The sequence below is a fragment of the Mastigoproctus giganteus genome, chromosome 3, assembly GCF_048544385.1.
Source record: "Mastigoproctus giganteus isolate SK-2022 chromosome 3, ASM4854438v1, whole genome shotgun sequence".
In the NCBI taxonomy this organism is placed as follows: domain Eukaryota; kingdom Metazoa; phylum Arthropoda; class Arachnida; order Uropygi; family Thelyphonidae; genus Mastigoproctus; species Mastigoproctus giganteus.
Window position 1 is genome coordinate 246,973,348 of NC_143577.1, and position 25,185 is coordinate 246,998,532.

General features: G+C 36.1%; 1 protein-coding gene across 2 annotated transcripts in view; it reads left to right on the forward strand.

Moving 5' to 3' along the window:
* LOC150089004 (protein spinster homolog 1-like) overlaps window positions 1-25,185 on the forward strand; it is a 134,419-nt gene that overhangs the window by 11,973 nt on the left and 97,261 nt on the right. For both annotated transcript variants that reach the window (XM_090370995.1, XM_090370994.1), the window contains exons 2-4: window positions 3,471-3,673; window positions 11,186-11,337; window positions 20,704-20,770. In XM_090370995.1, coding sequence (XP_090227121.1) covers window positions 3,471-3,673; window positions 11,186-11,337; window positions 20,704-20,770 — 422 coding nt within the window. The remainder of the gene's footprint in view (window positions 1-3,470; window positions 3,674-11,185; window positions 11,338-20,703; window positions 20,771-25,185) is intronic.

Consider the following 25,185-nt stretch of genomic DNA (forward strand, 5'->3'; position numbering starts at 1 on the left):
AAAAAAAAAATTTCTGAGAAAGAGAGAGAGAGAGAGAGAGAGAAGAATGATGATGATATCTAGCTCAGGACCCTGGGTGTGGCAGCCCCTGGGCCTAATTGAGGATATGTGGGTCCTAGGCAGAAGTTTTTTTTTTTGTGGCCTGTAAAAATGTTTATTATGAAACACCGTACTTTTAATAGTGAAAAAATAGGGCATAGGGCCCTTGGAAAATTAGGATTACACGATCAATATAAAAATGTAAAGGAAATATATATATACAAATCTAAACATCAGCTGCACACACATTCTGACTAGAAGCTACATTACAATTTGAAAGTATATTTTATTTGCAAATTTTATAAGGACCACTGGCACTCAATTACACTACTGGATGTCACTGATTTTGGCTGTGTCCATTCAGGCCCCTTCAAAGTATGGGCCCTAGGCACATGCCTAGTTTGCTTACAATTATGATTATGAGGCCTTATAATTATGAGGGTATCTCTGGACTTGGGAGATATTCCTTTAAATTGGAGATGTGCTAACGTATCACCAAAAGATGGTTCTAAGAGTGAAATCTCTAACTATAGAAATATCTAACTATAGAAATTTTACCTACCACTTCAGTGGTAGGTAAAATCTTAGAGGCAATTATTAAGAGTGCAGTCCAAGGATGTTTAGATAGAAATGGCATTTTGAAGGACTCACACACACAGTATGGGTTTTTGTTAAGGAAAAATCATGTTTAACTAAACTGGTAAGCTATTTGGACACAGTTCTTAATGAGCTAGATGATGTAGGGAACAATTTCAACATAGTTTATTTAGATTTTAGCAAGGAATTTGAATTAGTCCTTCATAAGAGGTTAGTGTATAAGCTGGAATGCATTGTGAAATTGGAAAGATTCTAAGGTGGATTGCAAGGCAGAAGGCAGAGGGTTGTGTTTAATGGATATATTCTTCAGATTGGTGTCAGAAGTAGAAGGGAATCACCAAGAAAGAAGAATGATGATATCTTGCTCAGGACCCTGGTTGTGCCAAGCCCATACTCACCAGATATGAGCCCCTGGGGTCACATCTGGTGAGCATGTTCCTTATAAAATTTACCAAATACAGGTAACTCATCTGGTGAGATCAACAAAAGGGCATCCATATGAGAAAAGACTTTGAATGTGTAGGTTGCAGCTTGGAAACTAGTCACCTTAAAGAATACTTGGTTAGACTGTTTAAGGCTTTGAGAGACAAAAGTAAAAATGAGGAAGGACAAAATTTTCACTGTTAGAAGTCATTCTAGAACTAGGGGCCATAAATTCAAGTTACAGGGAAGGGGGGGTTATGTTTAGACTGGATTGCAGGAAGTTTTATTTTAGCCAGCAAGTTATAAATTACTGGAATAAGTTACCTACATTGGTGGTAGAGGCTGACAGTTTGGGGAAATTTGAAGATCAGCTGGATAGTTACCCTTGGAAGGAGAAAAATGCACAAGTTGTCTATTTCGTTTTCTTTTATTATTTATAAATTATTTATTTTATTATTATTTTATTTTATTTTTTTTTTTGGCTTGTGCAGCATAAGCCTTAGGCTTCCTTGCACCATATGGCTATTACTAATACTAACATCAGAAGTGGGATCCCCTTCCCCCCAAGCATTGATTCTTGGGCTACTATTTCTTCTGATTTTCATAAACAGCATCAAAGGGATAAAGGACGTTATTAATGGCATGCTCCTTCAGGAAGACTTGAACAGGCTTCAAGAATGGTCAGAAAAGTGGCAACTATGTTTTTATAATTAGCATTAGTAGAGGCATATGATGCAAGGAAGCAAGCTTATGCAGCATCAGCCAAAAAAAAAAAATACTCCCATTTCACCCCTCCATTCATTCCAAATACCTGTCCAGCTCAGCCTTCAATTTATTTAGGTTATTAACTTCCACAACAAAGGATGGAAGTCTGTTCCACCAATCAACTCTGATCAAGAGGAAGAATCCCATCAGCATTGAGCATGCTCAAACCATTCAAGGCTTTATACACCTCAATCAGATCACCTCGCAGGTGCCTACTCTCCAGACGCTGTAATTTGCAAAACTTAAGCCTTTCTTCGTAAGAGCAACCCTTTGTTCCATTCACTAATCTTGTTGTCCTTCTCTGTACTCGTTCCAACAGCTCTACATCCTTCTTAAAATGAGGCCTCCAGACCTATATACAGTACTCAAGGTGTAGCCTGACCATTGCCTTAATCAAGGAGATAATCACCTCCTTATCCCTGCTAGAAAAATTCCTGTATATCATTGACAAGACACTGAGCTACTCTTGCAGACTGTCTGCACTGCTCAGAAAACTTCATATCTGCCTGCACAGTTACCCCCAGATCCTTTTTGTTCTCATTTTAATGCATCAAAATGCAAAGTTTTACACTTGGGAAATGGAAACCCCAAAATAACATGCATTTGGTGGGAGTGAATTAAAAACAGAAGAGAAAGAAAAGAATCTGGGAGTTATGATATGCAGATACAAAGTTTTCTGAGCACGGTTGACAGAAAAAAGGCTGATAGGAAAGGAAAGCCTATGGTGTTCTGTTGAGAACACCATAGGCTTTATTGATTTATTGAACTTGATTTATTGAACAATATCCTGTAGAGTTAGGGAGATCACAATCCCACTATATAAGGCAATTATAATACTGCATTTTGAATACTGTTCCCAAGTATGGAGACCTCATCTGAAAAAAAAGACATTGAGCTTCTTGAAAGGGCCCAAAAAAGGGTAACCCATATAGTGAAATCTTCAAAAGGACAACCATGTGAGGAAAGACTTAGATGATGTGGGCTGCAGCACTTGGCAACCAGGCACGTTAGAGTGGACCTGTTTGAGGTACTGAGAATGGTTAGTAAAATGAATAAAGGCAAAATTTTCACTGTTATAAAGAATTCCCGAACTAGCAGCCATAAATTCAAATTAGAGGTGATGAGGTTTAGACTAGATTGTAGAAAGCTTTCTTTTAGCAAGCAAGTTGGTGATTACTTGGAAAAGTTGCCTTTACATTTAGTTGAGGTTGACAGTTTAAAGGAATTCAAAGGTCAGCTAGATACTTATCTACATGAGGAAGTGTATAATTTCTATTTTCTTATCCACTTCTTTGCACTATATGACTAATACTACAGATTTCCCAAATTGGGAAACTTTTTTTTTCTTTTTTGGAAAGTGCTGTATATTTAAAAGTAGTTTTTAAATATACAGCTAGTTTTTAAATATACACTTTCTTCAGTGAGAGAAAGTCCATATTAAAGACCTGTCATTTTTTTCAGACTGAAAGAGAAATTAGAGGTAGAAACATTTGCAAGTGATTTTTACTGTCTGTGATCTTATTCTAATTATAGAGCATTATGATACAATAGATGTTACCCTAAATTCAGTTTTGTATTTTATTTAAATCAGATGTTGTGCCACACATCTGATTCTAAGTTGCATACTTTTTTTTTTTTTTTACCAGGTGTTCTCAGAAGTATACAGAGTTTCTATTCTATTGACAATACAGAAGGTGGTCTTCTACAGACATCTTTTATAGTCAGCTATATGATTATGGCACCAGTATTTGGATACCTTGGCGACAGATATAGCAGAAAGTACATTATGGCAGGTGGTGTACTTTTCTGGACAATAACTACTTTGCTAGGTTCTTTTGTTCCAAGAAAGGCAAGTTGTTTTTTTTTTTTTTTTTTTCTTTATAATATATGTAGTTTTTCTTGCTTTAATTATGGAACCCTAAAAAAAGAAAATTACAATATCCTAAAAGTACAATGTATGGAAATGTGAAACTTTGCATGTTTATTATTATTGGAATGGATAAAAAAAAAATCATTCATACTTTACCAAACTTTTAGCATGGCATGTAATTTTTAATTTATTCTCATGATGCAGCTTCTTGTTTCCTCTACCACTGAGAATATATCCCCTTCAGTGTTTTATTCATCTTAATTATTCCCCCCTCCCCTCCCAAGGTGTCTGGTTAGCAAGCTTTGCAGGCTGTATCTTCTAGTTTATTTTTTTCATATGGACATTTGCTCTTTGAAACCCCCTCATGGTTTTTTTTTCTTTTTTTTGGTGGCTTCCAGACCTGACCACAATGTAAATGTGGTCTCACCACCATCTTGTACAAAGGGATAATGATGCCTTTCTACCCGCTTCCAGAGGTCATGTAAATCATAGGTAAACCACCATATGCTTTTCTTGTTGCTCCTTTATACTGTGTGGTAAAGTTCATAACTAACCATATCATAACCTTAAGTCATCTATCTCATCCATCATTGAAGTATTACATTATTGAAATTTTCTCACCTACTTGCTTGAAAGTGAGTAGGTGCATAGCCTTGCTAGAAAATGAAATGGGAATTTTAATGAAGGTAAGTTATGAAGGTGAAAGATAATATTGACAATTTTTTCCATAAAAATGGCCCTAAAAAAAGTTTGAAATGGCACAAAGCATGTTTATTTTTTGGGAGTCCATTCATGCTTACTGACTTGGTAAGGATTTTTAGTGCCTTGCACCCAAATGCTTGAGTGGTTCACTTTTTCAATCAGTTTAAAAGTGGCTTTGGCACTGAAAACAAACAATGCTACCACTGCATTTTCTTCCACTAATAAAAAATTTTATTAGTGGAAGAAACTCCACTTCCACTTATTTGTCCTGGTTTAATATCTTCACTAACTGCAACTTTGAAGCTTTCAAGAGTAAATTATTTTGGAGAATGTACCAGCTTATAGCATTAAGACTTTATAATAGCTTTGCCAAAATACTTCTCTTGTACATACTGTTTCATGAGTGTGCAAGGGTTAATTCAGACCCTTTTTTTTTTTTTTTTTTCTCCTTACAGATACAGCCTACATTGCTTTTAAATCGCTTAACAAGTTCTAAATTGACTTAGATTGTGTTGTTTGTGTGTGTGGGCGCAAAAGTCATGCTTCTAAACAGAGAAGTGTAATTCCAATCACTCTTGAATAGTGGAAGAGACCTGTGCAGATTTCCTAATTTTTTTCTTAATTAGCAACTGACCATGGATATCATTTTATTAATTCTCTGTTATGTATGAAAAAATGCAACAATCTTCCAAGGGTCATATTTATAAAAAATAAAAAAAAAAATATATGAAGTGGAAATTAAGTGGTTCAATATCTGGATGAATAATTATGATTATAAAATGAATAGATCTTGATCATATTAAAGCATCCTTGTTGACAGTTATTTCAGAAGTTTGTTGGCAGTTTTTTTTTTTTTTTTTTTACATCTTGTTTCAACTTACAAAATTACTGGTTTTAAAAAGGTTGTAGGGAAAAACCATTAACTATAAATGCCCGTATTCTATATTGCATCCTGCCAGCTAAGATGCAGATCTTTTCAGATGAACAAGGCCATAAACTATTTTGTATGTTGCTTCATTGAGGTGTATAAAGTGGATGGGGTTCAGATGCAATAGTGGCTTCTATATCTGTGGATACAAGGAGGCGAGTTCTGTTCTCCCTTTTCATAAGTTGTATTATCAATAGAAGCATCCCATTACAAAGCTCACCTTTTTCACTTCTAAATTAAAAAATTTGGTATGGCCATATTCAGTTTAAGCTCTGTCCAAATTTGAAATCACAACACACTTAAACACTCCTTTTTAAGTGTGTTGTTAAGTTCATGTAGTAATGTATTTAAAATAAAGATCCTGTTCCAAAACCTTTCCATATCCAATGTTGCTTCTATATCTCATCTGATCATAGTGTGATTTTTTTTTTTTTTTTTCTGATTCCATATGGTAACATGCTTCCATTAATATTCATGTTAACAGTTAACTTTGTTGGCATTAGCCTGTATATCTGAGTTTATCATCTTCTACCAGTTTTTGTATAAATAGTAATTTTGAATAATGGAGGTGTCATGTCCGAATAGTGTGTAGCTCAAATATTCACTGGTCATAGGGATACTGAAAATATAGGTGGTGATTTGAGGCTCATGAGAACACTGAAATATGAGCCCTTGCAGGAACACTATTATTAGGTGCTTAGCATATTAAACCCCAGGGGCTCACATCTGGTGAGTATGGGCTTGGCACACCCAGTGTCCTGAGCTGAATATCATCATTTTTCTCTTTCTTGGTGATTCCTTTCTACTGGTGCTCCATATGGCTAATAATATATATATATATATATATATACACACACACACATACACCGATGAGCCAAAACATTATGACCACCTACCTAATATGATGTTGGTCCTCCACGTGCAGCTAAAACAGCTCATACCTGGTGAAGTATGGACACTACAAGATTTCTAAATGTGTCTTGTGGTATCTGGTACCAACACGTAACCAGCAGATCCTTTAAGTCCTGTAAAGTTTTAATGTTCACAACTCCAGCTGGCTTCCGTTTTCTAGTCACACCGACCCAGCAGGCCGAGATGCTGAGGCTTTTGCAATTACTAATGACCTAGCACAGATTGTTCATTTACCTACAAGAATACCAGACAATCCTAATCATACAGCCAATACGCTTGATCTTTTTCTCACAAACAACCCTTCTAAGTACACGGTCGAAGTGAGAGGTCCTTTAGGCACTTCAGATCACAACTTGGTGATTGTCTCTTCTCCAATGGAACCTTTATCTCATGGCTATTCCCAACCTCGTGTTGTTTGGCATTACAAGAATGCAAAATGGGATGACCTGCGAGACTTCTTTTCTTCTTTTCCTTGGTTGGATTACTGTTTCAAAACTTCTGATGTCAACGTTTGCTCAGATCGTGTCAGTGAAATTATTCTTGCAGGAATGGAATCCTTTATCCCACACTCCACTTTAAAATCTCGTCCTTTATCTAAACCTTGGTTTTCCGATAAATGTGCTAAGGCTGTTCAAGAGAAGAATGTCGCATATCGTAATTGGCTTGTTTCTAATTCTTCAGTTTCATTTTCTGCCTACACCAAAGCTCACAACAACTGTAAAGCAGTTATTAATCAGTCCAAACTAGAGTTTGAACAGGCTAAGAGTAGAAAACTTGCTTCTTGCCCTAATGGTAGCCGGGCATTCTGGTCTCTTGCCAAAACTATTGGCCGCAACTTTTGCCCACCTCTGTCCAAACCAGATGGTTCTGTTGTCACTTCAGCCAAGGATAAAGCTGAACTGCTAGCATCCCATTTTTCTTCCAGCTCATGTATTAATGATCTTGGTAAAACACCTCCCACCATTCCTAACATGCTCCATTCAATGCCTCCTATGGTCTTCCATCAAAAGGATATCAGAAGGATTTTGATGAATCTTTATGCTAAGAAAGCTCCAGGTCCTGATGGTATTTCTCCACTTGTTCTCAAAACCTGTGCTCCTGAACTTACTGCTATTCTTTGCCGCCTTTTTTTTTCAATTTCTTATTCCAAAGGTGTTTTTCCTTCTGCTTGGAAATTTGCTCATATCCAGCCAGTTCCTAAAAATGGTGACAATTCCCTCCCATCCAATTATCGTCCCATTGCAATTACTTCTACTCTTTCTAAAGTAATGGAGAAATCAATTAACCGCGAACTCTTAAACTACCTAGAAACCTTCCGTCTGATCAACGATCGCCAGTATGGATTCCGTCAGTGTCGATCCACTGGTGATATTCTGGCTTATGTTACCCATTTATGGACTAATTCAATGGAAATGTTCGGTGAAACACAAGTTGTTGCTCTTGACATCTCCAAGGCTTTTGATCGTGTTTGGCATAAAGGTCTTCTAAGTAAGCTTCCATCTTATGGTTTGCCAACTGTTTTTAGTAATTGGTTATCCAGATTTCTCTCTGATCGCTCACTGAGGGTGATGGTAGATGGCTCTCTGTCTTCTAACTTCTCCACTAATGCCAGTGTCCCCCAAGGTTCAGTTCTTTCCCCCACTCTTTTCCTCTTGTATATCAATGACCTTCTTCCATTGACTGGAAATCCTATCCATAGTTTTGCCGATGATAGCACATTGCATTCAACTTTCCATTTTGAGAAACCTTGTCCTGCTCAATCAGCTTCAAGTTCTTGAAAATCTGCTGCCAATTCCTTAAATGACGATCTTTAGGTAATTCTCCAGTGGGGCAAAGACAACTTAGTTGATTTCAACCCTTCTAAAACTCAGTCTTATATCTCGCAAAAAGGATTCTTCTGCTCCTATGCTTATCTTTAATGACACTCTGATTTCTAGGCTAAATGATATCTCTTTTGGGGATTACCCTGACTTCTAATCTCTTTTGGCACAAGCACATTACAAATATTGCTTCCTCTGCATCTAAAAAACTTGGTTTTCTCTTTTGCTCTCGGAATTACTTTTCTTCCAAACAGCTGCTCACTCTGTATAAATCGCAAATCCGCCCTGCCATGGAATATTGTTTCCACATCTGGGGTGGTGCCCCCAAAACCTCTCTCAGGCTTCTTGATTCCATTCAGAAGAGGGCAGTTAGGTTAATTAATCATCTCTAACAGAGTCTCTCCACTTGCTTTCTCATAGACGCACTGTTTCTGCTGCATGCCTCTTCTACAGATACTTCCATGGGCACTGTTCTTCTGAATTGGCTTCTATAATTCCCACTCTCTCTTTCAAAACAGTCAGAACACGTGCTGCCTCCAGCCAACATCCATTTACTGTCCAACTTCAAACCCACAGAACCAACTTTTCATCTTCCTCATTTATTCATTCAACTGCCGTTTTCTGGAACAACCTTCCTTCATACGTATTTCCTGAAAATTACAATCCACAGAAGTTCAAGTCCAATGTCAACAAATATCTTCTTTCGTCTTCTCAACCTCCAACCCAAGCACGGTACTAAGTACTATAGGTTCTAATACCTCTCGTGTTTGGGGTTCACATAAAAAAAAAAAATAAATAAAAAAAAATAACAATTACTCAGACAGTAATTGTTTACTGAAGCAGTAAAGGTGTGCTATTACTTCACAGCAATGCACCTGCCCACACTGCTGTTGCAACCACTGATCTTGTCTGGAAGTCAGGACTTGCATATCTTGTCACACCTGCCTCATTCCCTCTAACTTGACACCTTCCTCCGCCTTCCCAGCTGAAATCGTTTTTGCATGAGAAACAGTTTTTGGTAATGCAGAGGTAATTTCTGCAACAGAAGCATGGGTTCAAGAGCAAAGTGAGACCTACAAAAAAAGGCTTAAGGAAGTGCCACAAAAGATGGAAGAAATGTCTCTTTGGGTGGTGACTTCATAGAGGAGTAATACTTGTTCAATATCTCATCCTCCTGGGACACGTAGAAAGTAGTCAAGGGGGGAAAATCCATAATTATCCACTTATAAAAAGTTTGTTGGAAGCAGATCCATTATCTCAAATTTGTTGCTCTTTAAAGATTACATGATGAAAGCATATGATTGTTGCCTTCAATTAGATGTTCTTTTTATGGATATAAAATGATAAATTTTGACATACTTAATTTCAGTAAAGCTTTTAATACTGTTTCATGTGAACAACTGCTGTACAGATTGGAACAGTATGGCATTAGGGATGAGTGAATACTATGGTTAAATGGATGTCCCTCAGGGTTTAGTGCTGGTCCCTTATTGTTTTCAGTATTTAATAATAGTATCAATGAAGGCATATTAGTTATAATGTCTTAGTTTGCTGATGATACAAAAGTGGCATTGAGTGCCAAGCGAGTAATCATAGCAATTTCCAATGTGATTTGAAAGCATCTTCTCTCCAGCTGACTGATTAAAGATATTAGTCTTTTAATTCACAAAGTTATTTATTTTTGCTGAAGGGCAATACCAAATTGCTGAAGAATTTGGTATTGCCCAACAGACTGTGCCAGATATTAAAAAACAAAATGAACAAATAGACAGGCATTAAAAAAAGCCAAAAGAAGTGTTGCTGGAAGAAACTGTATTAAGTGGTATTCACAACAATGATCAAGTGCCTGTGATGCCGGCACCACCTGATAAATGTATATAATAACAATACATTTATCCATCTATCGATGGATAAATGTATTGTCTTTTTATAGTTTTTAAATGAAGGCTTTACAGTGAGATATATATATATATATATAGGGTGATTCACTACCAGTGCGACAAACTTGCAGGAGATGTAGGGGCACAAAGACGAATCGAAATCAAATAGCATTGCAGGGTCCGAAATGCCTTCATCATGTGGTAGAGGATGTTGAACGGGAGGTCGCGTGAACAGCGATCCCGCTGGAAGTCAGCATTTGCGAACCGTTTCTGTTGAAGAAATCAAGTAGCAAAAGTCCTCCGGAGTGGATAATCCTCAAGCTCCAATGATTGGACGCATTGCAGATGGTATGAACTCATTTGGTTTGTTGACAGTATCCTCCATACAGTGGATTGGGAAATACCCAATCGTTGGCCTATCGCTCGAGTACTTGTACTCGGATTGCCTTCTGCAAGACGTAGGACATTCTCCTCATTGTGTGGTGTCCTCGTTGTTTGCTCTCGATTCATGGTACCTGTCGTGAAACAACCAGTCTCATGTAACCTTCTGTGCACACGTGCGGGAAACGTTCCTAGTACAAGCGCAGAGCGGCGCGCCCATTACAGTCCGCAGCTCCATACACGAGGTGCATGTCAGCCAGTTCAACGTTTGAATACTCGTCCATCCTACTGACTCTGGAACCGGTTCGCAAATGCTGACTTCCAGCGGGATCGCTGTTCACGCGACCTCTCGTTCAACGTCCTCTACCACATGACGAAGGCATTTCGGACCCTGCAATGCTATGTGATTCTGATTCGTCTTTGTGCCCCTTACACCTCCTGCAAGTTTGTCGCACTGGTAGTGAATCACCCTGTGTGTGTGTATATATATATATATATATATATATATATATATATTTTTTTTTTTTTTTTTTTTTTTTTCATCAGAACTACCTATATTTGATTTATTAAATTCTTCATTTATTTGTGTTCTAAGTTTTTGTTCTTTTGTTCTTATCTTATCGCATAATCCGGATTAGTGAGGGTTTACTGTATATATATTCTTTGGGTGACCATTCAGTTTTCGATGCCTCTTTTTGAACTTAACTGATTCAAGTTAACCTGTTTAAAAAAAAACAGCATTAAGACAAGGTTTTTGTTAATAGCTTTCATAAGAGTTTAAGAAAAAATCATGATGTTTGCTGGTGCAATATTCTGTTTTCTTAACAGAGATAAGTGTTACTAATTTTTTTTTTTTTTTTGTTTACAGTACTTTTCATTGTTTATCTTCCTAAGAGCTCTAGTAGGAATAGGTGAAGCAAGCTATTCTACAATTGCACCAACTATTATTGCAGACATGTTTGCTGATAATAAAAGATCAAGGATGTTGGCTCTGTTTTATTTTGCTATACCAGTAGGGAGGTAAGTGAAAGTTTTGCTAAAAAAAAAATAAGCAAATAAACTCATTTCTCTTGGGCTGAATTTTTTAGGTTATAATATTTATGATTTTCTTGAAAGTTGTTTTGGAGAATGTAAAGAAGAGAAATTAGTATGCACTTGAATTGTAGATGGTTGCTGGTTAGCTACGATAGGCCATGTTTGGTCTAGTTTGGAAGATCAAAGAAATAAGATTCCAGTTAAGAAGAGCAATTGCCTGTGGAAATATTTGTGCATATTTTATCATGGAAATTTCTGTAGAAAAAGAATGTAACAAAAAAAAAAAAAAGTGACTGTACTTAGTCTTCTTGGTACAGCAATTATTCAGGTTTCTTCTAATGTCCCATTGAAAGACTAAGGGAGACATTGAGTGGAATGTGTTTGTTATTACAGAATATTCTCAAGCTCATCAATGCAAGAGTTGGAGAAAAAGTAAAATGTTAAATATATGTGAGAGTGCAATAGAACCATCAGGATGTAACCTAAGTGGAAGTAGGAGAAAGGATAAAAGTCACTGGTTTCTAACCCACTTGGTCTTTTAAAAATAGTTTCGATTTATTAATAACTTTTTTACAATTGTTTCAAGGTGTTATACTTTTTTTTTTTTTTTTTTTTTGTAATTGTTGGCGCATAGGCTTCTGTGGCCATAATGCACCTCCCAAGGTTTTTGCAGTACTTTGATCCAAGCCCGAGGCGGGAATCAAACCCGAGACCTTTGGGTTGCCAGGCAGGCACTTTACCCACCGGGCTAGCCCAGTCGGCAAGGTGTTATACACCTTCCATGCACCTTGTAAATCACCTAATCCTACCAAGGTAAATTAGCAACAGGTACTGTGCAGGTCACCCTATTCACATTATTATAGTGTCAAATATTGAGGCTGAAATGGGCTCCGGCAAGAGATTTACATTGCAGAAACAATCATTGCCAATTTGTGATCTGAGTACCTGGAACAGGGGCTAAAGTAGCCCCTTTCCCCTTATGATCAAAATAATGTGTTTTTTTTTTTTTTTCCAATGCTACATGATGACTAAACATTTAGTCCCCATAAAGACATTAACTGTGTATTTCAGAAAGTTGTTGATGAGGAAAATATAGTGAGTGTGTGGTTGAGATGATAATAATAATAAGATTCTTTATTAACATAAATTTTATACACTAGTGATTCCTTACACAGAAAGCCAGAGGAATCTTACATTTAGTTGTTTATACAAGTGATTTTGATTTATAAAAAAAAATTTTTTTGTATTGTACAGTGGTAGATAAGTGATAATTTTAAGTTCTGTCTTCTATCAGTCACTCTGCTAAAACCGTTATACTACTGTACTATTGAATTGTATTGAATATTGGATCTCACCACGAGGTCTGTCATAACCTCAATACAATGTATGCTTGTAGAAGAAATTGTAGAGAAAGACACAACACATACCTGTAGAAGAAACTGGAAGATGCCAGAGGTTCGCTCTGGCATCTCCCAATTTTTCCACAAGTTTTTTTTTTTTTTTTTTCCTACAGGAGACTAAAATGGTTTTCATCACTTCAATCCTCCAGTAAGTAAAGTGGTGACTAATTTACCACCTCGAGCCTATAACGCAGTGATTTCCAAACTTTTTTTTATTTTGCGGCACCCCTACTCCATTTTCTGCCTGTTAGATCTGATTCTCTCTCTGCGTGTATTTATATTATAGTTATTACAATAATATATATATATAAACATCAATTATAGATCACCACAAAATCAAAAAGATGCTGTGCGCCTTTTTATAATGAAATAAACATAAATTAAAAAAAAAAAATTTAAACCCAAATTACGTGGCACCCCTGGAATGTTGTTGTGACATCCTAAGGTGCTACCGCACCCCGGTTGAAAACCACTGCTATAACGTTTCCTGTTTATTGGTATAATTGGCATATGTTGACATTTGAGTTGTAATGCCATTGTTAGTATAAATAAATAAAATCTTTATTGTGAAGTACAAAATTACAACACACTATCCCATCATGGTGATGAGCACCAGGGGTTTACATGTGGCTGTTTGAAAAAACAGAATAAAAACTGGCATGTAAATACAATATCAGGATACAAAATGCAACATACAAATAAAATGGATACAAATACATACAAAAAACAGCTTAGCAATAATTCGTCAGTGATGACAGATTTGAACTGGGTATGGGAAAACAGGAGCATTGTCATTCTCTTTTTAGTAGATTAGTGATCAACGGCTTTGATAAATTTGTATCTGTCTTTGTTACTTATTAGGCTGTCAAAATCGGAGTCCACACAGGAATCTGTCAGTGAGTGCAAGCCTGTTGTGGTGAGCCACAAGTGCTGGTGACCATCTTAGGCTTGGCTGTGGGATCCTCCAAGAGCAGGGGTTCCAAATATTAGGAGATGATATCTAACCTGTGAGGAGTTTGGCTGGGAAGACTAACCATTTCCATGATCAGGGTCTTCACCCTCAGGATTTAGAGTGCTTGTGCCATCTTGGTAGTTGTGGTGGCGGGAGGCAGACAATACAGAGACATGGTGTCACACGGATATAAGCAGTGCAGAATTGGAATTTGGGGAGTACAATGTGTACAGAAAGGATAGACAGGAAGGGAGGAGGGGTTGTGCTATTAGTTAAGAAACACATAAAATCTAAGTTCATCCAATTGATGTTGGTGGACAATGCAATGTTGAGTCTATTTAGTGTGACATAAGTACTGGGAAAGGAAAAATGAGAGTAGGTGTGTGCTTAATGAATCTGATGAGTATAATGAGCAATTGTGCAGAGAAATAGTGGGCAAGTAAATCAGAATATCTTATAATGGGGGATTTTAACTTTCCAGATATTGACTGGAACTTGTGGGTTCATTACTTGCACACTAGCAAGACTTTTGGATTTATTGGATGACTGTTTTCTACAGCAGTATGTTTGAGAGGCAACAAGAGGGAGTAATACTCTTGATCTGATTATCAGCAGTGATTATTCATGCATTAAGAATTTGCAGATAAAGGAACCACTGGGCGACAGTGATCACAATGTACTGATATGGGAATTACTTAAAGATGTAACTACCATCAAAGCTAAAGGGAAGAGGTGACTACAGGGATCTCAGACAGTTAGATGTTAGCAACGTTGAATTCAAAATGGGAAGCGTTCAGGGACTTAATCTTGGAAGCTACTAGGATTTTCATTCCAACTAAGAAATACTGTTCAAGATTTAGGCCAAAATGGATGTCAGATGAATTAATGAGACTCACGGCAGAGAAAGAAAATGTATGGAATGCATATAAATTATCAGGTGAAACAGAAGCTATGGCAGATATAAGCTTGTCTGTAATCAAGTTACAAAGGAGGTTAGGCAGGCAAAGACAGATTACCAGAAATCTTTGGCAAAGGATGCAAAGAAAAACAGCAAACAGTTCTTTACTTATGTAAACTCTAGAAGGAAAGGGATGAATCAGATTGGACCACTTAACATAGATGGGTTGACTACTGATGATCATGCTCAGGTAGCTGATAAACTGAATGAATATTTTGCATCTACATTCACACATGAGGAGTTATTCAATGAGGGGAATGCCAGAAGTTTATCAAACTCTAACAGGGAGCTAAGTTATTTTGTAATGAGAGAGTGAGGAGAAATTGTTGAAGTTAAAATAAGGAAGGCAACTCAGGTGGACGGGATCTATCCAGTTATTATTAAAGGAGGCAGCAAAGGAAGTAAACAAACTCTTAGCCGTAATTATGAGAGCTTCCTTGGATTCGGGAGAGGATCCCCATGGACTGGAGATGTGCAAATCACCAGTTCACAAAGGGGGTTCAAAAGGTGACACAAGTAACTATAGACCTGTTAGTTTAACTTGTTCTGGGGAAAATAATGGAGTCACTGGTTAAAGAAGCATTGCAGGATCATCTAGACAAGACTGCAGTAATAGTTAAGACACAGCATGGGTTTGTTAAAGGGAGGTCTTGCCTTGCTAATTTAATAGGATACTATTATGTTGTCACAAAGGAACTGAATGTCAAAAATAATTTTGATATCATATACTTGGATTTCAGGAAAGCTTTTGATACTGTTGCACATGGAAGACTGCTGTACAAATTGGAGAGGTATGGCATTAAGTGTAAGTTGCTACAATGGATAAAGGGATGGTTGAGTGGGAGATGACAGAGTGGTAATCAATGGATACTGCTCTTCGTGGACAAATGTTATTAGTGGAATTCCCCAGGGTTCAGTGCTGGGCCCATTGTTGTTTTGGGTATTCATCAATGTTATTGATGAAGGTATATCAGGATTAATGTCCAAGTTTAAAGGTGATACAAAGGTTGGCAGGGTTGTTAACAACAGTAAAGATAGAATGCTACTCCAACTTGATCTAGACAACTTGGGCAAATGGACTGAGAAGTGACAACTGAAGTTTAACAGTGACAAATGCCAAGTACTGCATATGGTTAGCATTAACACAAGAGAAACATACCAACCGTGTGGTACTACACTCAGGAAAGTAAAAAAAGACCTGTGGGTAATTGTGCAGTCAAATATGAAGTTTGCTGAGCAGTGCAGATGGGCTGCCAGGGCAGGTCATGGAGTCTTGTCAATGATATATAGGAATTTTGCTAGCAGGGACAGGGAGGTGATTATTCCGTTGTACAAGGCAGTGGTCAGGCGACACCTTGTGTACAGGTCTGGAGGCCTCATTTTAGGAAGGATGTAGAGTTTCTAGAATGAGTACAAAAAAGGGCAACAAGATTGGTAAGGGGAACGAAGGGGTGCTCTTACCAAGAAAGGCTAAAGTTCTGAAAATTGCAGCACCTGCGAGGTGATCTGATTGAGGTATATAAGGCCTTTAATGCTTTGAGCAAGCTGAATGCTGATGGGATTCTTCCCCTTGCTCAGATTAAGAACCTGAGGGGGCATAGATTCAAATTGAGGAAAGACAGTTGTAGAATAGATGTACAGAAATTTGCCTTTAGCCAGAGGGTGATTGATTACTGGAACAGACTTCCATCTTTTGTTGTGGAAGTTGATAGCCTAAATAAATTTAAGGCTGAGCTGGATAGGCATTTGGAAAGAATGGAGGGGTGAAATGGGAGGGTTTTTTTTTTTTTTTTGGCTGATGTTGCATAAGCTTGCTTTCTTGCATCTTATGCCTCTACTAATGCTAATTACCATAATGCTAAAGCTTGGTGTTGGCCCATTTCAGTAGCCAGTATTCAGCAGTCTACACTCACTTAAGGTTTGTAGGTGCTGCTAGGGTCCTTATTTACAACGCTATAGAGAATGGTGGGGTAGATTGTGGAGATGATGAATCTTATAATAATGAGGGGATGTTGAATGTGTAGCAGCTGCTGGTTTGAGATCCACCTAAGACGATAAAATTTGTTATTGATTTTGTCGATCTGGTTGACAAAGGACATCTTTTGGTCAAACAGAATGCCAAGGTCTTTGTGCGATAGCACATTTGGTATTGGTAACCCTCCTAGTGAAACATTGATTAGTATTGGCACAGGTTTAAGGGAAAATATAACCTAAGCAGCTGTGAGTTGATTCGAAGGTGGAAGCTTGCAAGGTATAGTTCAAGAACTTTAAATTGCGAATTGATCCCCCTGTTATCTTTGGTGAAATTGGAAATGGGACCAAGCAAAGGATCCTGATAGACCCTGCTCATACCACTAGTCCATTCAGAGAATTGTTCATTTAAACTATCCTCTGTTGTGTTTGTGCTTGATACCAGTTCTTATATTATAGTTTATACAGTTTTGTGGGGGGGGGTGTTTTATGTGTGCTTTCCTGCTTTTTTTCGTATGTTATAATAGCTGAAAACTGAATAAATCATGGGGTGGGAGCTATTCCTTCTCTCCACTGAGTCATTGAAAAGTTCTTCCACTTTCCATCAGAGAGTAGAGCCCTCTTTCTTCTATCATTTAACCATACCTTTGTTTAATGCCCCCAGTTTCATTGTTTTCCAAGTTATAGTTGTGCATAATACTTCATATGGAATTCTTGTCAAAAGTCTTTCTAAAATCTAAGAAAATAGTGTATACCAATGGTGTGAACCAAATGACAAAATACTAAGTAAATGACCCTATCCTGTAAAACATAGCCAGCCATTTTGTTTTTACTCCCTGTCATGTTTTCTTTTTTCTTATTTAATGTTAGCGTATAGTGCAAGCAACCTTTCATCTTTTGCTGCACTAGCCAAAAGTAAAATAACTAAATAAAAATAACAAGAAATAGATTAATAAAAATAATAAACAACCTATGTTTCCCTCCTCATGTAGGCAATCATCCAGCTGACCTTTAAATTTCTCTAAACTGTCAGCCACAACTACCCATGGAGGAATTTATTCCAGTAATTAACAGTTCTCTGGCTAAAAGTAAACATCCTACAGTCCAGCCTGTCTTTCCTCATGATTTGAATTTTTTGCCCTGGCTCTTCAAAATATGAGATTGGTACTAAGTAGCAAACTTTGTTTGCTCACCACTACTTTTGCCAATCACTTGGTTATGTTATAACAATGCTAAGTTGCAAAGTGGCACTGCAGATACAGAAGTTAATCATTTGTTTCACATACAGAAGTTAGGTTCTATATGTGAAACTAATGATTATATTTAATATTCAATTTGAAGTCAGTTGTTTCTGTGTGTTTCTATAATTCATCATATACAAATCAAATGTTTATTGTGAACTGATGTTTACTGTGAATACACTGATGTGAACTGTTACGTTACATCAGTGTTATTAATAAACCAACAGTTTCTGGTATGTTTATGGTGAGTATTGAACAACAAAAACTTCTCATGATTGAGATTTATGATCTGTATTTTTGCTACAAAATTGGAAATCAAAATAAACCTTGAGACCAATATATCTTTTGTAGTGGCACTTAAAAGATGGTTGATTGGAAAATGTTAAATGTATGCCATTTGCAGTGACATGGTAAGAACAAAGTCCATTTTAAGGACTTCTATTTTTGTATAACCAAGCACATTGGCTTTTCATCTAAAAGGATTTGGTACTCCAGTCTGCCTTCTGCAATGCTGCCAGTAACTCATTCCAGCAACCTCCTCAAACATGGACTTGAACATTTGAATTGAAGGTATACCTTGTGAAGATGATGAACAAATGAAATGGAAATTAACCTAAAAGAGTCTCTCTCATTTGATTACTCATGTGGAACTAAATGGCCTCATTCAAGACCTTACAAAGATTTTAGAGTGAAGCTAACTCTTGGGTTCCAGATTATAGGGATCAAACTTGCATGTACATTATGTAATCATATGGATATTACAGCTGCCAAAAGGATTTAATGCAGTTTTTCTCTATTACAGGAGCTCGCTTTCTACAGTGATATTAATTAGCATTAGTAGGGCGTATGATGCAAGAAAGCAAGCTTATATAGCATCAGCCAAAAAAAAAAAAAAAAACTCCCCATTTCACCCATCATTCACTCCAAATGTTTGTCTAGTTCTGCCTTGAACTTATTTAAGTTGTTGACCTCCATTACAAAAGATGGAAGTTTGTTCCAACTATCAACCGCCCACTGGCCTAAGGCAAATTTCCGCACATCTATTCTACAAATGTCTTTACTCGATTTGAATTTGTCCCCTCAGGTGAGTAATCTGAGCAAGAGGTAGAATCCCATTAGCATTGAGCTTGCTCAAACCATTTAAGGCATTATACACCTCAATTAGATTACCTCGCAAGTGCCTAGTCTCCAGACACTGCAATTTGTAGAACTTCAGCCTTTCTTGTTAACGCCAAATCTTTGTTCCACTCACCAATCTTGTTTCCCTTTTCTGTACTCCTTCCAGCAGCTCTACATCATTTTCTAAAATGAGGTCAATAATATTTATATATATAATAAGCAGAAATATATCTGCATGCATGTGTTTGAAATATTATGCACTTGATGGTCTTTTAAATTTAAAAATGGAAGAGATTAAGATAATGTTTCTATTTTATTTTTGAAACCTGTTTTGTTTTTTGCAATTTTTTTTTTTTTTTTTTTAAGTAAAAGGTGCAAGATACATGGAATGTTTTAACATTTAATTTTTTATTAAAATTTAAAGCACATACAATAAACACTCCAGTGCAGTAATACAAAATAAAATATTGGCACTAAAGCAGAATTCAGAAAGACTCAAAAAAAAAAAAAAAAATATATTAGTCATCTGTCAGGTGACATGCCACCACTTATGTTTTATTTCGGGAACCACTACTGCTGTGTTATTCTCATAAAAATTCATGTTTTGTTAAACGATTTGTTAATAAACTGGTTAAAAAAATATTAATTTTCTGTAAAACCAGATGTGATGGCAAAATTTGAACTTCATATTCAGGTTCATCATTATAAAAATATATATGAATAACATTTTACTATGTGGGGGATGAAAAGAGTTTAAAATTACTGACCAGTGTTATTTAATGGCACTTTCTTTTGAAATAATTGTTGTTTGTTCATAAGAATAAGAATATTTATCATTTGTTAATGTGCAACGTTGTTGATAGTTAGTTCAGGTAAAGCTACAGGAATAACAAACAACTAAAAAAAAAATTAATAATGTGAATCTTAGATAATTCAGATTTTGAAGAATTTCAAATTAGAAGTATCCAAGTTTTACTGTCCTTAAAAATTTTAATCATTAATAATAAATTAAAATTGCTGATAAAAAAATTAATGGAAAATTTGCTGAACCTTTGGGATCCTTTTTTGCAGTATCCCACAGTCCTAATTCTTGGATAATTTGCAGTTTATCAAAATTTTAATTGAATTGAAATATATTTTTAAATTTTAATTTATTAAAATAAAATTTTAAACAATAAGGAATTTTACCAAAAATCCTTATTAAACATGATAGTAGTCCTAACAAACTCTCCCAGAATGCTGGGGTTATACAGAACCTGTTTTGAAAACCTACAATCTAGTGTGTTTTTCATTGATAACTTGTAGAATGCAACATCTAACATCTTAATATAGTCCTTAGTGTTTCCCTTTCATAAGATTCTTGTACTCTTTATGGTGGCATTGAGAAGTTATAAAATATATTGCCATTTAATATATTGCCAATAACAAATTGTTTAATTTCTGTTTATTTATGAATATGAAAACTTTTTGTCTAATAGATTGCATCTTTTATGTAAAGACTTATCAAGATTTAACATCTTATAATGCAGTGATAAAAATTAACATAACTCAATAACTATAGATATTGTGATTATGTGATAGCTGTTATCCCAAGTGACTTATTTTATGTCATGCTTCCCATCCCATAAGCTTAAATCCAAATTTATCCAAATACTTCTCTATAGATAGTTAATTAGCTTCTTTTTCTCCTCTCCTGATCTCTTTCTGTAGTGGCCTAGGTTATATTATAGGATCTGAGATGGAAAAATTGTTTGGACATTGGTACTGGGCATTAAGGGTAAGTCTGGAGTTGTGATAAACTTTTAAATTATTATGATTATTTAAAAAAAAATGAATTCACTTCTTTCTAATTTCTTTCTAATTTTTTTTGTTACAAAAAGTTGTACCCATAATTCATTATTTTGAATTTGGCAAAGCATAAAAAAAAAAGGTAAACTGCAGCCATTATCAATCCACTGCAGGATGGAAGCCTCAACAATTCATGATGAGAGAAATGGACCATAATCTGCCACGCTGGTCCAGTGTGGGTTGGCAGATCGACCGTATTTAGCAGTCAGGGGCTTGAACCCCAGTGTACACGTCTCAGAGCCATACTTCTGAACAAAGGTCAACATTCTGTTATGCCCACTCTGATTCTTAACATTGAAAATGCACTCCTTTACCACATGTGAAGCTATATAAATTGTTTATTGAAATGTAATTATCTTAATATGTATTTAATACAGAATATTTTGGCAGTGTTTCAGATTTTGGCTAAAACCGATCTTTGGGCATCAAAGTGCAAGCAAAAAGCAGTTAGTGCAGAAGAACTGCTCCTGTGCTTTTTTGCCCACACCAGCACTTTATTAGGTCTGAAGACAAGGTTTTAGTTTAAATCTGAAAAATTGCTAAAATATCTTGTGTTGAGATGTTTGCATTTCAGTGAGCAACTTGCATTCTTTTACCACGTATAAGATTGTATATTTTTCAATTAACTTTAATTAAATTTCAAACTGCATGTCATCATCATTTCCTGCTTCTCCCCCACAAAGCTTTAAGCTCATTTTATTCTTCATTTTGTATGAATTTGGTAGTGGTGACCCTGATCAGTCCCCCCCCCCCATTATTTCATTAAGAAATGAAACGGGGGTGGGGGCTGACAATGTTGAGGTCTGGGGAATCATACTGTCTGTGGAATCAACACACCCTGTTATGTCCATCAGTTTGGAAAGTTGGTATCCAGGAATCCACAGGTGTGACAAAGAAATGAGGTGATGCAACATCTTGATTATCTCAGTTATCTTCAGGAAGATATTTTTATAATGTGTCAAGACATCTAAACTTGGTGACGGTTCAAATTTTAACAAATAAAAATTGATCTTAAACCTTTGATTGGGAGAGCTCAAAGCACAATCACCTTAAGAATGTTGTGTAAAAAAAAATAAATAAATAAAAATAATGATAAACACATATTACATGCCATGTAATTTCTTGTTTTCCCAGATTCTAACATTTAGTTTTATTTATGAATGAACTGGTACATTCTAATCAAAAGTGCACTTATCACTGAAAGTGGAATGATTAGTGCGACAATATTTAATGACCATTTAAACTAAAATGTCATCAGCCAGTGATGACTTATTTGTGGTTTGTTTGGTTTTATGCTTGCCTCTTTTCTCAAAATTCTCCTCTCAATAGGCTGGTTACTGCAAGTGTCCCAGTGTATTGGAATATTCTGATATTTGATTTAAATTTTCCAGGATTACAAACACTTTTTTTTTTTTTTCCCCACAGTTTTATCACACACAGCCTCCAAATGTTTTTAGCACGTAGCAAAGAATAACCTCTTTCAATAAAATTGCTTTGCCAGATATACATGGAATGGCTGCTAGGGGGTTGTTTTCCATATCATGTGCAAGAACTTTGAACTGGGACTGCAGGCTTCGATTGTTCAGATAGAAAAATGCACACTGTTCTGATCTAGTGAAAGTTTCCATTTTGTTGTTTGTTATATGTGTGCACACTGCACTACTTTTGAATTGTATTGTATATATTTGCATAGACAAATAATGAGAACTTATTCTCTACTGAATTCAAATTCCTTTTCAACAGATCTCTCTCTAGAGCTGTTCTTTTACAAGCATTTAAAGGAATGGAAATCTTTTTTTCTTATTAAAAGATTAAACATCTGATTCTCAGATGAAACATAATGTGTATTATTTTACTTTGAAACATGTGTATTATTTTACTTTACATTCCAAAAGATTATACAAAGTCAAATAGCCGGGAAAATATCTTCACCTGTCTTTTTTAGAAATGTGCAAAATACATCGTGTCTTGTTTTCCCAGAATACTTGGCCAGATGTGAGGGCACACAAGTACATTGTTAGCACAGAGTAGTATTAGTAGTGGCAAATGATGCAAGAAAGCAAAAACTTTCCACGTCGCCTGTCCATGCCCTCCAATAATTTGTCCAGTTCCTTGATTTATTCACTTTAAGCACATCTATTCTGCAACCACCCTTCCTCAGTTTGAATTATACCCCCTTGTGTGTAGTGTGGGCTAGAGGAAGAATGCCATCAGCATTGATCTTGCTCAGTCCATTCAAAGTCGTAAACACTTCAATCAGATCACCTTGCAAGTGTCTACTCTCTAGACACTGCAATTTGTATAACTGAAGCCTTTTTTGGTAAGATCACCCTTTTGTTCCCATTACCAATTTTGTTGCTGTTCTCTGCACATATTCAGTAGGTCTACATCCTTCCTAAAATGTATGCAGTACTCAAGATGCAGGGATGGTTGAGTGGGAGAAGACAGAGTGGTTATTAATGGACACTGCTCTTTGTGGACTAGTTTTCAGTGGGTTCCCCGGGTTCAGTGCTGGCCCATTGTTGTTTTCTATATTTATTAATGTTATTTAAATAAATAACATTTTCTATATTTATTAATGTTATTGAAAGTTATATCAGGCATAATGTCTGTTTGCAGATGATACAAAGATTGGCAGGATGGTTAATGACAGTGATTAGGGTAAGCTACTACAACAAGATCTAGAAAAATTAGGCAGTGGAACTGGAAATGGAAGTTGAAGTGTAAATTAAAAAATGAAAAGTACTGCATATAGCAGTAATACTACATTACTCTATGAATTGCGTGGTAGTGCACTCAGGGTAGCGAAAAATGAAAATGACCTGGAGGTAATTGTACAGTCAGATATGAAGTTCTTTGAGTAGTGCACACAGGCAAGCTACCAGGACAGCTCATGGGGCTTTGTCAATGATATTCAGGAACTTTATTAAGAGGGATAAGGAGATAATTATCCCATTGTACATGCAATGGTTAGGGCATCATCTTGTCCTGCTTACAGAGCTTTAAATCCCATTTTAGGAAGGACATAGAGCTACTGGAATGGGTGTAAAAATGGGCAATGAGATTAGTGAAATGAACAAAAGGGTCTTACCAAGTCGGTTTCATTTCTGTAAGTTGCACTGTCTACAGACTAGGCAACTGCGAGGTGATCTGATCGAGGCATTTAAGGCTTTGAATGGATTGAGCAAGCTCAATATTGATGGCATTCTTCGTATTGCTCAGAGTAGCAAGTAAGGGGGCATAAATTCAAATTGAGTATGAATGGTTGCAGGATAGCTGTGTAGAAGTTTGTTTTCTACTAGCAGGTGGTTTTTGGTTGGAACAAACTTACATCTCTAAATATATTTCTTGACTAAATGTCAAAGAGCATGAAAAGGCTGTTTAAGCATAGGTAATGCATCTCCATCATTTCTACTACCCAGGTAATATGCATGCATTGTTTTATTTTTTTATGAAAACCTCAAACACGAGAGGTATTAGAACCTATAGTACTTATACCATGCTTGGGTTGGAGGTTGAGAAGATGAAAGAAGATATTTGTTGACATTAATTTGAACTTCTGTGGACTGTAATTTTCAAGAAATACGTATGAAGGAAGGCAGAAAACAGCAGTTGAATGAATAAACGAGGAAGATGAAGAATTGGTTCTGTGAGTTTGAAGTTGGGCAGTAAATGGGTGTTGGCTGGTGGTGGCATGTGTATGTCATATTGTGAATACCATCACAACAAATTGCCTAAGTATTGCACTACTTCGAATAAGTAATGCTTCTCTGGTAGAGAAGTGTTACTTATTCGAAAATTCATTAGCATGGATTTTAGTTTTTTTCCAATTCAGTTTGCACTATGTCAGAATCAGTGACACAGAACCATTTTAAAAAAAAGAAATGTATTATACACAAATCTCCTGTCTGTCTGAAAAGTGAAGTAAACTTCTTATAACACTCTGTTACCAGGTATTTTCCATTTTTCAGCAACAGCTATTAGAGGCTACTAGTGACGGTCGTGTTCAAAGCCGCTAAGTGGATTTTTCTTATTTATTGATTTGAAATTATTGTTTTTCTAAAACTTTTGATTTAAATTTAGTAGTATAACATTATTTTGTGATTTTTTGATTAATTTGGTGTATTTATTCTTTACTCGGCCTTGTAAAAGTATCGGTAAGGGTTTCCACGTGTTCGTAACTACCGTTACCGTTAGTAACTTTCCCGCCATTGTGATACCGTACTAGATAGCGTTAGTTGAACTTCGTTAGCAGTTAAATTGTACGTTTAAATAAATACATATAACGACTTAGATTACAAACGTAATATAATTAATAACATAACATAATTAATTAATAAATTA